This window comes from Acinonyx jubatus, chromosome B1, assembly GCF_027475565.1.
Source record: "Acinonyx jubatus isolate Ajub_Pintada_27869175 chromosome B1, VMU_Ajub_asm_v1.0, whole genome shotgun sequence".
In the NCBI taxonomy this organism is placed as follows: domain Eukaryota; kingdom Metazoa; phylum Chordata; class Mammalia; order Carnivora; family Felidae; genus Acinonyx; species Acinonyx jubatus.
Window position 1 is genome coordinate 31143479 of NC_069382.1, and position 13877 is coordinate 31157355.

General features: G+C 51.1%; 1 protein-coding gene across 1 annotated transcript in view; it reads left to right on the forward strand.

Annotated features, from left to right (window-relative positions):
- Positions 1–13877, forward strand: part of EBF2 (EBF transcription factor 2) — a 193878-nt gene continuing 180001 nt past the window's right edge. The window contains exons 1-6 of the mRNA XM_027077364.2: positions 1–681; positions 3113–3269; positions 4312–4375; positions 4679–4734; positions 5238–5311; positions 11945–12013. Coding sequence (XP_026933165.1) covers positions 551–681; positions 3113–3269; positions 4312–4375; positions 4679–4734; positions 5238–5311; positions 11945–12013 — 551 coding nt within the window. The 5' untranslated portion in view covers positions 1–550. The remainder of the gene's footprint in view (positions 682–3112; positions 3270–4311; positions 4376–4678; positions 4735–5237; positions 5312–11944; positions 12014–13877) is intronic.

Genomic DNA, 13877 nt, shown 5'->3' on the forward strand with positions numbered 1-13877 from the left:
TAGTAACCCATTCATGGGGCCCGCGCGCGGCTGCAGCCCGGCTCCGCGGTGCTCGCAGCCACCGCCTCCTCTCGGCTCCGGGTCTTCCCCTTCCTTTTACAACTGATCCTGTTGGGGATTTTTTTTTTTTCTAAATTCGAGCGGTGGGGAGGAGCGGGGGGGGGGGACCAGGAGGAAGGGGAGAGATTAGGCAGCCATCAATCTCCCGTTTCTCCCAGAACAGGTGATGCTTCTAAATTGTGATCACTTTCTGGAGGCAGCGCTGCCGCTGGAAGGATGCGAGCGACCTAGGACGGAGGGCCTCAGGCGGCGGATCTGAACTTGCGGAGGATAAAACCCAAACTTTAACTACATCAGTCCGCACCTCACGCGCGAAGCAAAGGACGGGTTATCTCCCCCCACCCCTCCCCTCCAGAGAGACTCAAACTTCGGCTCTTGATCCCTTTTCTTGGATTGCTTTTGGAGGAGACCGTTTGGTGACAGCGTTGGGAACAGCAGGGACAGTGTTGTAACTCGTATTTTTAAAGCGACAGTAGACCAGACTTTTTAAATGTTTGGGATTCAAGATACTTTAGGAAGAGGACCAGCTCTGAAAGACAAATCGCTGGGTGCCGAGATGGATTCCGTCAGGTCCTGGGTCCGGAATGTCGGCGTGGTGGACGCCAATGTCGCGGCGCAGAGGTAATGATATGGCCTCACAGTTATTACGTTCTTAAGTCTTTCCCTCCTTCGCTTTCTCTCTCTCACCGTCTCTCTGTGTGTCCCCTCCCTCTTCCCCCATCTGTCGCACTCGCCCCACGCGCTGGGGCTCGACCCAGGGCAGGCAGGTCGCTGCAGTCAGGGGGACACTTACCCCCTAGCCAACACTCAAGTTTCCGAACTGCCTGGGTCGTTTGTGTTTCTCCCCCATTCCTTCCCCACACACCACTCGTTGGGAGGAAAAATAGCAAAGTGGCATCCAACGCCTTGCAGCTCTGCCCCTAGTCCTGCGATGCCAGCCCGGAGCGGAGCGTGAGGACGCGAGCTGGCAGCCGCGGCCGCCGGAGGAGAGCCGGCTTCCCGGCGACTCCCGGGCTGCGCCACTCCGCGTGCAAGCGCCTCTCCTCCCGCAACTTGCCGGGTGATTCCTGGAGGCCGGAAGCCCCGCGGCCAGATGGCGGCGGCGGCGACGCGAGGAGTGGGAGAGGCCGGAGCCGCTGCTGGGAAGGCAAAGCGGCTGGGAGCTCCGGGAGGAGGGGGTGCAGGCTGGAGGTCCAGGCGCAGAGATAAAAACAGTGGACTAGACGCACGGAGGCGGGGGTGAGGGGAGAGAAGAGATTAAAAAGAAAAGACGAAGGAGTAGCAGTGGAAAGAGCCGCAGAAGAAAGGCGAGGAGATGGGCCGCAAACGCAGGGATCACCAGCCTTTAGTTTTGCTAGTTGCTGAAGTTGACTTTGTTTCTAAGCGTCCGCCTGCTGAGATGGTAAACGCCTTGTCTAGGATGACACTCCACGGAGACATCCTGGTCCCCTTCCCTCATCACCACTACTGAGCTGGGATTTGTGGTCTGCGCGTCCTTGTCTTGGAGAGACAGCCTCCTTCCCCCAACCCCAAAGTGCTCTCGAACTTCTTCCCACGACTTCAGCCTTCCTATCCGTTCTCCTGGCCATCTCCCTCTAAGTCCTAACATCACGCAGAGAAATAACTCCTTTCCCAGGCCAGCCATGTCTCCAGGTGTCCCGGGTAGAGCGAACCAGCCTCCACCCTTGGAGGAGAGGAGACCGGGGCTGGCGGCGGCTGCCTCCCTTCTGCCCGAGCCCCAGGCACGCCAGTATCCCCAAGGCAGACAGCATAAGGCGGCGACGGCTTTCCGCAGCCGTCTGGGTACTCTCTGGGCTCAACCGGGAGAAATTAGGCAGCTTCGCAGAGAAGGCTCCGAGGCGCATTTCCTTAGCCAAGCACCTTAAAGACACCTTCCCTACTTTCCTCCTTTCCCCCGATCAAATAATTGTGAAACTTGGAATAGGCACCCCGAGTGGCGGGTTCTAGCCAAAATTTTACACCATTCAAAAGAGTGAAAGTGCTCGCGCCCCAGGGTAGAAGGCCCAGCGATACCGGCGCCGCGGGGCAGCACTGGCCATCTGCGCGCTCGCCTGGGCCCTGAGACTTCTGTTAAATGCGATCTGGCGGCTAGTTTGTCCCCGGCCGCGACGGGTCTGCAGGGAGGTGTGTGCGCACACTCAAAACGCTCGAGGGCGCCTCCCGGGTCCTCCAACATGGGTTTCGCGGTCAGCGGGTTTGGCTGGCGCCGCCGGGAGATGCAGCTTAAGCGGGGATCCCTCTGGCCCCAGGCGAGGACGCTCTCTGCCTCTTAATAACATTTTGGCTGCTTCAAGCGCAGCAGTTCTGGGGGCGGGGTCCCCAGTATCACGTTGTCGGCAGTGGCCCTCGATCCCAGGTCCCAGGGATTCCGCTCTGCCACTGTCCGGGGCGCAAGTTTTCGGAAGAGCGAGGGAAGCCGGAGGTGAGGCCTCTCCCTGTAGGGCCAAGGCTTGGGCTCTGGGTTTCCCGCCCGCCCCCAAGGCGTTCCCAGCCACCAACTTTTGGAGAGAGCAAGGAGGGCGTAGCGGGCAGTAGCTCTAGGACAGGACAGAGTCACTTCTTCAAAAGTAAGGAGGCATTTATTGCTCTAACCCGGGGTCCTAGCTCCAAATCCTGATCCAGCCGGCGGCGCCACCTGAGGGTGAAGATAGGGGCGGCCCTGCGGGATAGGACTGGGCCGCCTCCTTAGGGGACCGCTTTGAGCCTAGGCCCACACCCGAGATCCTTTGGGCTCCACTAAAGGCCTGACCGTGAGCTGCCAGGCGCTGGGACTCCCGGAGGCTGGAACAGCGGGCGTGGCAGTGGACAGGGCGTCGGCTCCGCCAACCGACCCCTGTGGCCACGGCGACTACTCTAAGGAGTCCGTTCTTCTTAAACCGAACTGAAAAAAGATCTGAAGGGCCCAGAGCTCTGGACCCGGGACCGGAACCCTGGACCCTCCTCCGCGGTGCTTGTGTGGGACGTTGGTAACATTGTGTCTTTCTCTTCTTCCCTCTGTCTGGTGGCCCCCTCGGTGTCTCTTCCTGCGCAGCGGAGTCGCCCTGTCCCGGGCCCACTTTGAGAAGCAGCCTCCCTCCAACTTGAGGAAATCCAACTTCTTTCACTTCGTTCTGGCGCTTTATGACAGGCAGGGGCAGCCGGTGGAGATCGAGCGCACAGCCTTCGTAGATTTTGTGGAGAACGACAAAGTAAGCGGAGGTCCCCCCTCTTCTCACGGCCTAATAACTACCACCTTGCAGAGCACTAAAGATTCCATCTGTCACTCGCGACACTTTTCCACTCACATCATCAGGGATGATAAATCGAGGCTTCTGGCCCAAGCCTCTAAATCAGTCGATTTCCCGGCGCCTCCTCCAGACTCCGCTCCCGCACCACACGCTGCGGGGGGCGCTGGCGGCTCTGCGCACCTAGCCTCCGGGTCAGTTGTAGAGCCTGGTCCTGGACTGGCCACGGAGTAAACGCCCTTCAGACTAGAGCATGCCCTTCTCCGGATTATTTATTATTTTGCACCTGCCAGCGCCGGCAGATGGGGAGCTACTAGGTGCAAACCCAGAGCCCAGTCTTGGCCCGCTTTCCCCAATGAACCTTCTCTCCCACTCTCCCTCCTGAGCGCAGTGCCTGCTCCCGACCCAGGCTCGGTGGTCGGGATTTGATCCCAGATGAAACAGACGTGTGAGGAAAGGAAAGTCTCTTGCCCTCTCTGGGCCTCAGTCTCCTCAGCTCTACAATGCGAGCTTTAGGGAAGGGGCTTCCGGTGGGCCCTCTCGAACCTGGCCCTGGGTCCCTGAGCTTGTGGCCCCAGAAGCTCCAGTCTTGGCGGGATGGAGCCGGGATGCTGCCGTTCCAAATGACAGACCTGTATCTTTCGGCCGAGAGAAGCCTTGGGGCTTCTTAAGGACCGAGAGATCCGGAGGGGCTGCCTGTTTGAGGCAGCTTTGGCCGCAGAGTCAGATGGTGGCGGCTCCGGAGGCAAACTTCTGAGGACATTTTTGAGGGGGAGGGACAGAGGGGTTGGAGAGCATCAAGTGGTCCGAGCTGTAGTAAGTTTCAAGGTTTGGCGGCTGCAGAAGCTCCTGCCCTTTGACCTGGGGCTGGGCAGGGGGTTGTTCAAAGCTGCAGGGCGAGTGCGAGAAAGGCGGCGGGAGGCGGTGTGGGGCACGCTCTCCAGTCTCTCCTTTGGGTGGGGGGTGCTGGAAGGCAAAGGGGCTCCAACGCTGCCTGTCTTTTCAGGAACAAGGCAACGAGAAGACCAACAACGGCACCCACTACAAGTTACAGCTCCTCTACAGCAATGGTGAGCGCCCAGCGCCGGCGGCTGCGCCCGCACGTGTAACCGGCGAGGAGGGCAGCTGAGCTTGCGGCCGTCGCTGGGCGGCGGCCTCCAGGCCTGGGGTGGGCAGGGCTGCGGGAGGCTCGGTCAGGGGCAGGGGACGGGCGGGGGGTCTTTGCCCCCTGGACGGCTCAGCCCGCCGGCTAGCCAGCAGCCCGGAGCCTGGAGTGGCTGCCTGGGCCTCTGCCCCCACCGCGGGGACGGGTTTGGGGGTGCGGGGGAGGGGCTCCCCGGCCCTGACTTCGTGCCCGCCCCCTCCCCCCGCAGGCGTCCGCACCGAGCAGGACCTGTACGTCAGGCTCATCGACTCGGTCACCAAGCAGGTAAGTCGGAGGTCCACCCGGCTCCTCTTCTTCCCGCGCCCCCTCCCCCCCTCGTCTGTCCCTGACCTCTGCTCACCCCCCGCGGTTTCCTGGGTCAGACTTCACTTGCCTCTCCACGTCGAATAGCAAGAACCTGTCCAACCTGGAGAACAATTTTTTTTTTTCTTCTCTCTCCCCCTTGTCCTGTTTCTTTCTGGCCGGGGGGTGGGGGGGGGTGGGGGCAGGGGAGCAAAAAAGCGAAGAGAGAATTGTTGCGAGATCGCGTCCCCCCCCCCCCCTTTGCAGAAAATATGTTTTCACTAGGGCCAACTTCGCTACTCTATTATCATTGTCGCCTGAATTAACCGGGCCACAGCTCAGGTTCTGTGCTAACTCCTAATGAAGCAGTGGGCAGAGAGGGGACAAAAACCCACCCCACGATTCTGTGCTTGCTCTGAAGTCTCCTTTCCTTTGTCTCTCCGTTGCCCTCCCATCTTCCCTCCCTGCCCCCGACTCCTCTGCAGCCCATAGCTTACGAGGGACAAAATAAGAATCCGGAAATGTGCCGAGTTCTCCTGACGCACGAAGTGATGTGCAGGTAAGTGTCGCTTTTTCCTGCGGGCTTTGCTGGAAAGCGGGGCAGGTGAGCTTCGCTGGCCGCGCTCCCGTGAGCCCCCGGTATCGCCTTTCAGCAATGATGGCTGGGAGGGAGGGAGGCCTTACTCCGGGGGCCGATCCGCTAGAACTTCCCCTTAAAGGTCAGATTCTTAGAGCATATCCGTTAAGACGCTAAAAGGAAACCCACAACCACTCAGGATTTCACCGCCCTGGCATCTCGGGAGTCTCCTCCGTTACGTGGAAAGTCTCTGTAGCCCAGCGGTCGGTGGCAGCGCGGGGAGGGGGCGGGCAGCCCCCGGCCGAATTTGGGGTCGTGAACTTTGCCTGAACCGGTCTCCACCCGAGGTCCGCACCGCTAGGTTCCCGCCTGTCGGGCCCGCTCTGGGTAGATTTCCAGGAGGGGCCACTTGTGGCGGACCGAGTCAAAGCACTGGAAAACCTTGCAGTCTCGGAGAGGGACCACCCGAGGGTGGAGACCCCCATCCCCAACCGCCGAGGCACCTGTCTGTGATGCGGAAGGGTTTCCTTCCTCCGGGGATGTGGCTTCTCCGAAGATTTCACGTGTCAGGGGAGTTTCTGAGGTCAGGAGAAACTACTGGGTAGAAAGTGCAGTCCGTTCTTAATTCTTCATCCTTACAAACAACCGTTTGGGTAGTGGGGAACTCAGAGCACGCGAGAGAGGGTATAAGAAGGAAACTCTTGAAAGAGGTGGTTATTTTATGTAAAAATGTAAGCGTTGATTCCATACGTGTTTTTCTTTCTCCAAAATCCCTGACGGGGGAGAAAGCCTCAGTTCTTCCTTACTCTGACTGCTCCTGCTCCGGCCAATGTCTACCAGCTCCAGACTTGCTAGTTTTGGGTAATTGCAGGCCATCTGATTTAGCTTGGACTGTTTTATGGGCAGCTCCTAGCAGCCCCGGCTCCCTCCCAACCCAGTCAGAAAGAAACCATAACAATCAGCCATGTTTGTTTTGGTTTTGACCAAGTATTAGGAAAAACAAACTTTGCCAAATGCAAAGTTCAATTCTGCCAGGGGCCTCAGCCGAGGGGAATAGAGCTTCCCTGTCTGAGTAGCCGGGTGAGGTGATGGGTGATGGAGTAAGCGGATAGCCACGTCATGATCCCAGGGCCCCTGATAGATTCGTTCAGAAAGAAAATACAATTCCAAGACGAACTTGCGTGTAATACCTAGATTAAATAGTCAGAACACTTTGATTTAGTTGGCTAATTGAAGGGCGTTTTTTTTTTAATCCCTCTTTATACTTTTAAATGTCTTTGTTTGGAGAGATTATCTTCTTAAAAGAAAAGAAAACAAACCCCCAAACTGGCCCATTGTCTGACGAATTACACCTATCACTTTAAATAACACTCGCACGCCCCACCTAGCAGTAGTTAAGGCTGACATTTTTATTTTTAAGCCCAATCAAATCCTCCTCATTTTATGCTGTCTAAGTAGCAGCATCAATTTTTAAAGCCTCTAGTTTAGTCTGCATTAGTAACACAATATAAAAATTTAATGTACTGTAACTTCTCCGCATTTGAGACCAGGGAAGACGCTCTGCTATTTTCTTCCCCAAACTAGAATTTAAAACACATATTAATTATGGGTAAATAAATGATCCATTGGATGGGCACTGTGCATGGAGTGTGCATGTGTGTGTGCATGCGTGTGTGTTTTGGGAGATCACTGGGATGATGGCAAATGTTGGATGTATCCAGAGGGGAAGATCTCAATTTGTCAGTCAGAGCTGGTTGATTCTCCAGGAAGGGAAAAAAGTTCTTTCTCCCACATTTTCAAGGCAAGTGCTAGCAGTCAGTGATAGAGGGATGTTCTCAGAGATTCCTGCTCATGCTTAGTTCCATTTGCATGGTGTTCTTGGGCATACCTGGGAATTGCCCTGAATGGTTTCTGTAATCCTTAGGAAAAAAAAAAAAAAAAAAAAAAGAGCTCATAAATTGATGTTTAGCTTTTGGAGGGGAACGAAATAAATCTCTTTAGGAATAACTTTTTCTCTCTTCCCCAATTGTCTCTGCTCCCCTCTTCCCTGCTTTAGTTCATTTTGCCAATTATTAGCAAGGAGAAATCTAGTTGTTATGTCGCTGCCAGCCACCCCTGTGCCCTCAATGCTCAGAGGGTTAAAAGATATTATAATTTGAACAGAAGTCGTCTCAAGGCCTACAGCTGGCTAATAACAGAGTTGTATTGAGCGCGAGCAAACCCCACAGCTGTGACTTTTCGCCACAAGGCGCAGGCTAGACAGGGCCCTAATCAGATGGGCCAGCCGGGCAGTGGGGCCAGTGTCTTTATCGGCCAGATGGTGTGAATTTAGACACTTTTGTTATGCAATCGCAGGGAGGAGTTGGGGAGAAGAAAACAAAACAAAAGCCACCATGCTGTGCGCTTATTTGAGTTTGAAATTAGAGACAGATTTTTGAAAGTTGAGGGTTGAATTTTAAAAACGATTTTGGAGGGGAAAGGGCACATTCGCTGGTCTCGAGCAGGAGTTTGACTGACTGGACACCCTGTGTCCGTGGCTGGGGCTTTTTTTTTTTTTTTTTTTCTTCTCCAGCCATCCCTCATCCCCCTTCTTTCTTCCTTTCTGAAAAATGCAGGTAAGATTCAGGATTGGGATGCAATTTTCCATATTCCCCCAGCCTCGTCCCCATGTTTTTGTTTTTGTTTTTTTTTTTCGTCTCTTTCCCTCTCTAAAGACTCGGTGAGGAGATGCGGAAGGGCAGAGTCCTGTAGGCAAATTGAGAGGATTTCAGGTAAAAGGTTCTCTGAATCAGAAGTAGAATAAAATAAACCAAACCCAGCCAAAGTGAGGAGGGGAGGACCAACCTTCATTTTCATTCATTAGGGAAAAAGCACTTCGGAGCCTCTCCATGGTAGTTAGGGACACAGTCAACGTGATGCCAAGTTCAGTTTCCTCTTCTTTGTTTATTTTTCCCCTTCCTTTCCTGTTTCACAGTCTTGTTCAGTTTTTAGAAACACCAGGAACTTCAGACCTAGAGACTTGCTTATTAGAAAATAACCCTATAAAGCCTTTTAACTAAAGTAGCTGAACCTGAAGTTGGTTGCACAGGCTTTGTCTATACAGCAAAGGGAGGGGAGAATGGAGTTTGTTATCTGAGTAATTCAGGGTCCCAGTCCTCCACATCCACCATCCACATATCTGATCTCAGAGCAGTTGTTTGGAGACCGACTGTGGGTTCACGAATGTCTCCCACTTCCCACTTCCCTTTGCTTATGTTGATATTATTGGCATGAGGACGGAATGTCATTTAAGAAACCAGATTTGAAAAAAAAAAAAAATAGTGAGGACATCTTGATGAGACATTTTCTTAAAAAAAAAAAAAGGAAGAAAGAAAGAAAGACTTAGTTTTGCCCAACCCGGAGAAATGTTAAGAAGGGCTCAAATGGGGCAAACACAATTAATTAATTAATTTCAAAAAAAATTTATTTTTTATTTAAAAAAAAATTTTTTTTAACCTTTATTTATTTTTGAGACAGAGAGAGACAGGGCACGAATGGGGGAGGGGCAGAGAGAGAGGGAGACACAGAATCGGAAGCAGGCTCCAGGCTCTGAGCTGTCAGCCCAGAGCCTGACGCGGGGCTCGAACTCACGGACCGGGAGATCGTGACCTGAGCTGAAGTCGGACGCTTAACCGACTGAGCCACCCAGGCGCCCCCCCAAAAATTATTTTTTAATGTTTATTTTTGAGAGAGAGAGAGAGAGCACGCGCAAGTATGAGTGGGGGAGGGGCAGAGAGCGAGGGAGACACAGAATCTGAAACAGGCTCCAGGCTCCGAGCTGCCAGCACAGACCCCGACACGGGGCTCGAACCCACGAACCATGAGATCATGACCTGAGCCGAAGTCGGTCACCCAATTGACTGAGCCACCCATGCGCCCCAACTCCTATTATTTTTATACCTTTACTATTTCAGTCCAGCTGCCAAGTGAGTGTCTTCTCCATCTTTTTGTGCCCTGTGAACATTAGAGATTATGCTTAAAGACGTTATTGTTGGAAAATGGAAGATTGGGTCCTAAAGTTCCTCTGCATTTTTCTTCAAGCATTGGCTCCTTCCCTGATGAGGTTCCCCACATTGTGTCACACTGGCCCCAGGCTTGCATTTTTACCTGTTTTTCTTTTCCTTCAGAGAAAATCCCCACGGAAAGCAGCTGAATTCGGCCGAGCACTCTTGCAAACTTACTCGGCCTCTTCAGAATCATTCCTTCTCAAACTAGACACAGTGGCACATCCCAACAGTGTGTGCTTTTGTAATTAAATTGTACCCAGCACCGTACACATAATTTGGGTCACGTTGACATGCTGGTGATGTCAAAGGGGAGTCTAGCTGGAAGGTCTTTAGGTAACAAGCATATATGGGCTTTTGAAATTGTGTTGCTGAGGAGGAAAAGGTTTGCCTGAACTGCAAAGGTATTCTGCTGACATGAGCAATGGAAACAGAAGAGGATGGAGACGGAAATGGGTGGTGATAGGGAGTTGGGAGGAGAGACAAGGGCTTTGGGACCTAGGAAAGCAGCTGGCCGGCATTTTTATTGGTGTTAATCTTGCAATGGATTGAAATCTTAAAAGTTAAGACCTAATATAATTTCAAAGGCAAAATATTATTTCAGAAAGCCCCCAGTGGCAAACTCTGGTATTTAGGGAAGTGGAGACCATTTCTCTTTTACTTCCTGCTAATTTGATTAAGTTTCTTAAAAGCTCCTAGCGCTCATTTGGTGGAACTTGTTTAGCATCTCTCAAGTATATTTTGCTTTCTGAGAATGCTGGAGTTGGTTCGCCGCGTCATCCACACACACATCCCTGCAAGGAGGGAAGAGGAACTTTAAAAGTGTTAAAAATTCTCCTTTATTTGTTTGTTTGTACTTCTGTGGCGGACCAGCGAGGGCAAATGGACGGAGAAGAGGCAGAAAGCAAATCTGTGTCTGGGCCGGTATAAGGCTTTGGTATCGCTGCCACATGGCTTCCCTCTTACTCTGTCGTCACCTCCAAAGGGTACTTGGGGATCTCGCTGCCTCACAGGCTTTGTAAACCTAGAAGGGACTCTGGAGATAATCAGTCCAATATTAAAAAAAAAAAATTTTTTTTACCATTTATTCATTTTTGAGAGACAGAGAGAGACAGAGCATGGGTGGAGAGGGACAGAGAGAGAGAGAGAGAGAGAGAGAGAGAGAGAGAGAGAATCAGAAGCAGGCTCCAGGCTCTGAGCAGTCAGCACACAGCCCCACATAGGGCTTGAACTCATGGACCACAAGAGCATGACCTGAGCTGAAGTTGGATGCTTAACTGACCGAGCCACCCAGGCACCCCAATCTAGTCCAATATTTTAATTTTATATATAAGGTTGGCAAAGCCCAGGGGGGTTAAACAGATTTGACTAAACTCATGCAGCTGCTTAGTGACAGCATTGGGTCGGATGCCAGAGCCCTGATTCTCACTTGGGCAATCTTCCTATGGTGTTGCTTCACTCTTCAACAGATCGGGGGAAGGCAGTGCTTACATATACTTTGCTAATGTTTATGAGGCATATTCTCGCACCAGTGTGGATGGTAATTTTTTTTTTCTATGCCCTGCAAGCCTACATCCATAAGCAACTACCATTGATGGTAGACCATGTGCTTGGATGAGCCAAGAGGTATTCAGAAGTCTGCAGCGGCAGCCATGTGGGGAGGTGATTTTTTCAGTGCTTCCCCACCACCCAGCTTCCTTTGCTCTTGTCACATCTGTCTAGGTCTTTCGCGCGGACACCTTTGGAAGGGAGCATTTTGTTCTCTGCTCAGGTTTGACGGGGTCCCGCTTATCTGTCGTAATTGCCGTCGGGCCTCATCTTTCTCTCTCCCTCCCAGCTAATTCCACAAGTGGTTTTTGAGCCCCTACCAGGTACTCTGCTAGGAGGAAGCCCTGGGAGGTGGAGTTTTCAAGATGGCACTTCACGCATCAAGTCCCGTTTCTGTTCTGGACTTGGCGAAAATCATTGGAGATATCATTTCATAGCTCCCTGCCTCATTTTCTCCCCTATTTCACAACGTATACCATGGTTCTGGTCTTCTCCCGTCATCTTTAGAAAATGATAGAAATGAATAAATAAACAAAATAAATGTTTATAAAGTACACAGAGTTTTCTGGAAAGATTACACAAATAAGGTTGATAAGTCCAGGCAGCTACTTGGGGGTCTATTTTGTCCGTGCTCCTGCCCCTTCTTTCTTCAAATATTTATTGAGACACAAAGATCTAAAATACACAATCATAAAGTCATTCAACATGGGTCTATAAGATGTGACCTTATAGATTTAAAAGTCCAATGCCTGTGGCTCAGAATACAAATATGGTTCCTGAGAAAGTTGTGATTTGCTGAGAATTACCCAGTCATAAGCCACAGAGTATTTGAAGGAGTATCTTTGGGCTTCAGGTCCAGCGTTGTTTTGAAACATGGCCATAAACTCTGTGCTCGAGCCTCTGAACGCTAAGAGGCTACCTAGGATGTTTGTATTTTTGTGAATGTTTCTATGCTGTATGCTCATTGTATCTTCCTGATTTTAACAATTTTCTTTTACTCTTTTGGTTCCTTCCCAATCTACAGTCGATGTTGCGAGAAGAAAAGTTGTGGAAACCGAAATGAGACTCCTTCAGACCCTGTCATCATCGACAGGTAGGGGGCAAAAGTGATTAAAACGATCATTTCTGGTTTCTCTCCTTTATGAACCTCGACGCTGAGTATCGATCACTTGGGATTTGCCATAAGGTTGGTTTCATGTTATCTTCAAGGCAGAGCTAGTCCAACATGTGTTCTCTTGTTCTGGTTGGCCTTTCTTGGAAGAAGTCAGAACCTTCCTTTTTGAACATGTGTCTCTAAATCTATGCTGGGATTCTTTTTCAGGTGCACTGATGTCGACCTAATAAGGAGTGTGTGGATATTGATGGTAAAGGAGGCCAGCTCTCCTACTTTGCAGAGCTGGGTCTCACTAAGTTTCTTGGAAGAGGCAGTGTACCCCGAGTTAAGCGTCATCCCCTTTGTCATTCTCCGCGATGGCTGTTGGGTTGAAGACTATCAGTTTAGATTACAGTTTAGGGGATTATGACAAACTCTCTCTTGCATCGAGGGAGATTCCTTTCTACCACAGAGCATTGCATTCTGGGTCTTCTGTTCTATTCAGAGTGGGAAAGATTCTCTGGGACAAGATGCTAATTCATTGAAATGTGATTTAGGCATCCTCGGCTGTCTGTTTTTGTGATTGGAAACAGAACTTACAAACCAACGAAGAAATACCAAATTAACTTCCAGCAATCATGTAATTTTTAAGAAATCCCATATTCCCACCCCTAATTTTTTCTCTTTCGTTAAAAAACGGAATAATTCCCTATTGCTTTTTTCTTTGGGTTTTCGTGTTTCTAGCCAGGTCCTGAAATGGATTGGAGAGACCACAGTCTCCAAAGTTGTTATTCCAATATCCCAATGAATTCTCAGTTGGGAGAATGGAACCTCTGGCATTCTTCCCAGAAAGCCAGCTTGGTTTCTTTGTGGAAAGTATAGCATAGCCCTAGGAACAGGGAGGCTGGAATCCTGATCCTGTCCTCGCCTCTGACCTTGGACAAAGCACTCAGCAGCTCTGTTCTTCCATGGTACGATCGGAGGGTACTGGCTGCCGCTGTAGGTTTCAGGAGGCTCCTGAAATGTCCGTGGCGGTTCTGCAGACTTCTCTGAGGTGCTTGGAAGAGGATGAGAACCAAATGTAAAAATGTCTGTTGGATGTGCAGGGTGCTTTTGCCGTCCTAGGAGTCTCACGGGGGACCAATTTTAGAGAGCTGTTTGGAATTCCGGTTTTTTTTTTTTTTTTTTTTTTCTGAAAGTGCATAGAAGCTTACAATGCAGGGGTTGTAAGAACTCTCTGGGGTCAGCCATCTCCCTCATCTGATAGACGGAAGGCTGACCCGGGAATGGTGACGTGACTTGCCCACGATTGCACGGCTGGGTGGAGCAGAGCTGGCTCTAGAACACAGTTGTCTGTCCCTCTCGGCTCGTGCTCCTCTCACTGCCACAGCCTGCCTCTCCCAAGCACTGTCTGTCCTGACTTCTGTGAGTTGGATGTGTTGATCGCACGTGGCCCCATTTCCCAACTTCCCAGGATGCCCTCAGGATCCTCTGGGGGAATTCGAAGCATATGAGAACAGCTAGATGCAGACCCAGTCCTTTCCAGGATGCACGCTGACCTCACTAATCTTCAACTCTCCTCCCCACACTTTTGCTCCCCTTTGAAGAAGGTCTTCCGACCTCATGACTATGGCATCTTTTCTTGGAATAAGGTCCCCACAAATCAGCTTTAAAGATGGTTGCCAACCCATAAATCCTAATCTGCACCTTCCATCTCATAAGCACACATCTTAATGACTCTGCACTTAGCAGTTCTTACTTTAAGAACCCGCATACGACTTGCACCCGCGGATAAAGCCTGACATATCTACGTTTTAATCCTATGTAATACGCATGGTACCCGTACAAAAGAAAGTCTTTTAGC